At 38.7% G+C, this 5,805-nt stretch overlaps 1 protein-coding gene across 1 annotated transcript; it reads left to right on the forward strand.

The window, feature by feature from the left end:
• The first annotated feature begins 5,335 nt into the window (after positions 1-5,335).
• Positions 5,336-5,574, forward strand: LOC116623981 (protein CEBPZOS-like). Its single transcript, XM_032391522.1, has one exon. It carries the CDS (start codon positions 5,344-5,346, stop codon positions 5,572-5,574), a length of 231 nt encoding a protein of 76 aa, XP_032247413.1. The 5' UTR covers positions 5,336-5,343.
• Positions 5,575-5,805: the final 231 nt, after the last annotated feature.

Genomic DNA, 5,805 nt, shown 5'->3' on the forward strand with positions numbered 1-5,805 from the left:
CCAATAAGCCCTAGACCCTTCCCTCCTCAAACCTACATTGTTAATGTTTATACTTGTTCATTATAGCCTTTGAGTGTCATGGTAAGAGGTGTGAGCAGAATTGGAACTAGAATAGAGAAAAGCTGTATATTGATGCCCATTAAACCTTTGTGAAAGTTTGCTTCTTTGAGATAATCTTGGGTCACTATATCTTTAGCTCCAATGGTGATCTATCAGATATCATGAGGTCAAAAAAATTAACTGGCAGTTACAAACCAAACAACATTTTTTCTTGGTAGGAACCATATAAAACCATGAATATGAATTTAGATTTCAATATTTATATAGGGAATATACTGGTGAGAAAAGCATATTATAAAACAGTACAAAAAGATACTGTTTTGAAGGAAACACACACATGTACATATATATATGTATTTTAAAGAGAGTTTTTTTGTGACTGTAATGATCTTTCTTTGAAACTTTTATGCTTTCTCTGAGAGCATGCATAAGATTCTGCTTACTGAACAAACACAGTGAAGACCTGTAGCAGAGAATGTTCATCACAGAATGTTTTATGCAGAATTTTTTACGCCCTTGCTGCCTGATTTCTCCATCAATTCAACTGACCCCCTCAAAGCATGAAGTTGTGATTGTAATATTTGGCAGCTTCTGGCTCCTCAAGGTCCCATTATTCAAACCTTGATCTCTGGCCTGTACTCATTTAACGTCTGATTACAATTTATTTAATAACCATCCCACATCTGCCTTCCTTTAATTTCTGATTATAATTCATTTGTTTGTAAAAACTCACTACAGGCAAAGGTATGGCCTCAGATGAACAGGTTTCCCTAACAAGAATTTCAGAACCAAGTCAATGTGATTTTCCTTCCCTACAACCTATAGCAGAAAAAGGAAGAAGGACCATCATTCTGAAGCTCAATGAAATGCTGCTGATCTAGCCCGTGCTTTAATTTTTTTCAAGGGTTATTATCCCTTCCTTCCTTATTATTTATTAACATCTCCTCTCTTATGGCTTGTTTACTTAAAAGGAAATATATCCAACTTTTTGGGGGGTGAGTACAGTGCACCAACTACATTTCTTAGCATCATGCTGACACATGCTCAACTGGAAAATTATCCCCATCTCAACTGCTTGTCTTAACAGATCAATGTGAATGTAAATGAAGGAAATGAGTGAATAGAGATTTATATTTTTATCAAAGGAAAAAAATGTACAAAATAAACTGAATCCGGTGTCCTACTTATCCAGTCTCAGATGCAGTGCCTGGGTTTACAGAAACAAAGCTCAGCTCTCTAGCAGAGGAGGACTCAAACTCATCTTTTCACTCTGCCTCATCTCTATTTTTTATCCTAAACAGATTCTTGGGCCTGCCATGTTTTCCTCAGTCTACTGCTTTGTTTGACATTTCTCAAGGCTCAACCTCCAACACTGGCCTTCTGCCCAGCAATACTCCTGCCCAATGACCAGTTTGCACTCTTACTCCTGGGTTTTCCAGGCCTCACAAACTTGATGATCTCTATCGTAATTTCTTACTTCCATCTTACTGCACAGCAGACAATACCTCCAAGTCTTTGCTATAGGACCAAAAAAATTCATCACCTTGACCCCTTCTCCCAGGCATTCAGCCACTTTGCTAATCTACTAGAGGCCCACTGAATATATTTTGTGTCACCAGAACCATTCTATACATCACAGCGAAATAGAAAATAAATCTTAATATGGTCACTAAGAAGTTACAATCAATTTGAGGAGCCCTGAAATTACAGAGTCCAATGCTAATGCAAAGATTGACATTCAAATGGTTAACCTGAATTTAATGTTATAAACACTAGCTGGCAATCAGCTTGGGACCAATTAGAAATACTGAGAATTAAAACAAATCAATTCCATTGAATTTACTTCAGATCATATGGCTGACAGCTAAGTGCCTTGTGGTAGAATTTTTTCCCATGTTAATATAACCAGTGGATAAGTTTCCACGAATCTCAGTGCCTGGAGCAGTGGTTGACAAGTCCTATGGGTGGGAACACTAGGAAATACATTTTGGGGAGAATGAATGGCAGAAAATTATAGCTGTACTCAGTGGAAATGATGGTAGATTTAGTTCACCCTTAATTAACAATTCAATATAGTTTACAGTCAACTTCCCCCTCCTTGTTCCCACCAAATTCACCACGCAGTAGTTACACAGACAATGAGGTACAAGATTTTTTAAAAGTTTAAAGTTCTGTGATATTGGTAACTGTATTCATAAGTAGTGTTGCTGATTTTGAGTGGAGAATAGAATCACATATGGCAAAAGTTCTTCTGTTTGGGATGCAATGTTTTTAGTACTCTCTTTGGGACCCTTAAATCTTCAGAACAATAATTTTGTGACACTTTTGTCATTGGTGACATTAAGTGCAGAATCACTATGGGATTCATCCATGATTCAATGACCATCCTGACTGATACCACATGTACAATTAGAGTGTATAGAAATGTCATATAATTATGATGATGGTAAAAAGGAATATAGCTGTCTTTAATGGAGTATTTATTCTGTGCTAGTTGCATGCAGACATTTTATTTTAAATGTAATCATCAAGTTAATAAAGGAAGGGGACACTGGAGATCTAAGACACTATACTAGTACATTTGTGTTTTTTTTAAGTTTTTATTTATTTATTTGACAGAGAGAGACACAGCAAGAGAGGGAACACAAGCAGGGGCAGTAGGAGAGGGAGAAGCAGGCTTCCCGCAGAGCAGGGAGCCCAATGCGGGGCTCGATCCCAGGACCCTGGGATCATGACCTGAGCTGAAGGCAGACGCTTAATGACTGAGCCACCCAGGTGCCCCTCATACATTCATTCTTACTGTTGCCTATGTTTAATACTGCTGTGCTAGACACTAGACATGGTCAGTGTTACTATTTTAGGTGGCAATAGTACCATTTCAGTAATGCCAGGATAATTAAACCCTCTTTAAAAAAACACACTTCATTTGAAATAGCTGAAGGCTTTAAAGCTCATCATTAATGGTCTGTTTCCACATTCCAATATGGCAGGCACTAGCCACATGTGGCTCTTTAAAGTTATGTTAATTGAAATTAAATAAAAATAAAAGTTGAGTCCCTCTGGCATACTATGCACATTTCCTATGGAACATTTCTACCATCACAGAAATTTGTATTGAATAGCAATAGATACTTTTCATTGTTTCTTATTAAAGTGCACAAACCAAGCAATCATTCATTATTTATACCTTTGGGACAAAGTATATTTAGATCCTTTTCTAAGGCCATGTTCTGATATGTAGAAAGGGAAGGGAACATGAAGGCACTGAGGAAAAATCTTCTCGACTTTTCCATTTTAAACATACTCAACTCCCATGCTATGTGCTCACACTTAGAGCATATAAATTAGGTCAGTAGATCTGACAACCCTGAAGGAAGACCCTCTGTGTTTCCTCATCTTATTATTTTAATTACCACTCCACTGTTGGGCATTACCAAGGATATTGGTGTGAGCGAACCTCACTTACAAGGAAAAGATATCAGCCCAAGAACAAATGCTCTTGAGTCAAGATGGGAAATCAATCTCAGGAAGCCTGGTGGGAGTGAGACTGTCTGAATGCTCCTCTGCCCTTGGTTGATCACTCCCTCCCATGTATCAGGAACAGCACAGACCTTGGAAACCTCCATATATTATGCTTTGGTAAGTTTAGAACTTGCTGTCAAAATGGACCAAAGCACCACTTACATGTGCATACACACATAGCTCAAAAAAAAAAAAAAAAAAAAAAATCAAACAAACAATAACACCCAAAGAAGCCAGCAACTCTATTTGAACAGATCTTACTTTCCAAATGAAAGCAAAACTCATCACTTCCCAGGTTAGAACAGCTGAGACCCATCAACCAACGGAAAACAATTTGTTCGGAGTAGAAGCTGTCACTGGCTATTACCACGTGGAACGTGAAGAGCCGCTGCAGACCTCCGCTCCCCGATTCAGGCACGCCCGCTCCCATTTCACTTGACAGCTGTGGACATTGGAATAATACAAAACATAACCTAATCAACAGACTGTGAAAAATCTGAAAGCTAAAGACAGATGTTCTGCTGCCATCACCACCTTTCATAGTTAATTATATTTATGTGGAGGAAAACAAGTGATAAGTCAACTCCTTTAAGAAGGCCTCCTCTGCTACTAACGGTGCGTGAGTATGGAGTTCTCTGTCAAGAAGTGGTCCTCAGATGGCCTAAATCTGAGCTCTGGTGGCAGATGAGCCTGTGCGGAATCGGCCTGTTTCATACAACAATCTACATCCATCGCTGTATTTTTAGCTGCCTCATTCAACGTCTCTGGTCTGTCCCAGACTAGGCTAACAAGGTCAGCTCTGTACCCAGTCGTTACTGAGTGCAGTTAGTGTACGCCAGTCACTGCCCAAAAGACTAAAGGCGAGTACATTTTTTCCATCTAACTTGAAAACAACCAAAGTTTCCTTTCATATCGTGAATGTATAAAGATCCCAAGGAAATCTCAGAAATGAAAAAGGAAAATGCTGTATCATCTGCTCCAGTGACTGGTACCAGGAAATGGCTTTTCTGTAAGTTAATTAGGGGTCACAAACTCACTTGCCTATAGAGAGCAAATATACAAATCAAATGTCTACTTTGTGTTTTTTGAATGTCAAATAGTGAAATACTTTTTAAATTGCAAGGGATCCTATTACTAGAGAATATTATCTATCTTTAATTTTTCAGTAATGAATCAACAACAAAATGACCATTACTTATCATTTATAACTACCTCTATCAGTCTGGAGGAAAGAGTGTCTTTTGAGTACATGATATTCAGATCCGACTGCAAGATTTGAAGTAAAAACTCATGCCCTGCCATTAATTTAAGCAATTCCCTTCACTTCTGTGGAGATCAGTTTTCCTGTCTGTAAATTATAATGATTTTTTTTAAAGATTTTATTTATTTATTTCACAGAGAGAGACATAGTGAGAGAAGGAAACACAAGCAGGGGGAGTGGGAGAGGGAGAAGCAGGCTCCCCGCAGAGCAGGGAGTCCAATGCGGGGCTTGATCCCAACACCCTGGGATCATGACCTGAGCCGAAGGCAGACCCTTAACGACTGAGCCACCCAGGCGCCCCATGTAAATTATAATAATTATACTATCCACTATTATTTAGAGGAATATTATGAGGCTAAAACAAGTTGAAAGATATTAAGAGTTCAACACAATAAAAAATATAGGTAACATTCGACTTTGATAATTATTAGCAACTACCATTTTTCTTTCAAAGGTGCTTTTTGTCTATGAAAAAAACAGCTGCGTGTAAGCACCTCAGGATGGCCCGCACTATGGAACCAGTGGCAAAGAAGATCTTTAAAGGAGTTTTAGTAGTTGAACTCTTGGGTGTTTTTGGAGCATATTTTTTGTTTAATAAGATGAACACAAACCAAGATTTCAGGCAAACAATGAGCAAGAAATTTCCCTTCATCTTGGAAATTTATTACAAATCCATTGAACAGTCTGGAATGTATGGAGTCAGAGAGCAAGATCTAAGCTATGTGAGATAGACACACTTGCTGGTCCTGGTAAGATCCACCCCCCCATTTTTACTAACAGTGACCCCATTCTAGTTGTGGGCAGCAACATTGCCAGCCCCAAGGTCAACATTCTTTTTCCCAGAGTCCCTTGCAGCACGTGGTGGTCATTTAACAGTGCACACTGTGGCAGAACAGCAAAGTCCATGGGGAGGCTATAACAAGCAAAGCCTTTGCTTTGTCTATGAAAGGAAAGAAAGAGAC

This window comes from Phoca vitulina, unplaced genomic scaffold (genome assembly GCF_004348235.1).
Source record: "Phoca vitulina isolate PV1807 unplaced genomic scaffold, GSC_HSeal_1.0 scaffold63, whole genome shotgun sequence".
Lineage (NCBI taxonomy): Eukaryota > Metazoa > Chordata > Mammalia > Carnivora > Phocidae > Phoca > Phoca vitulina.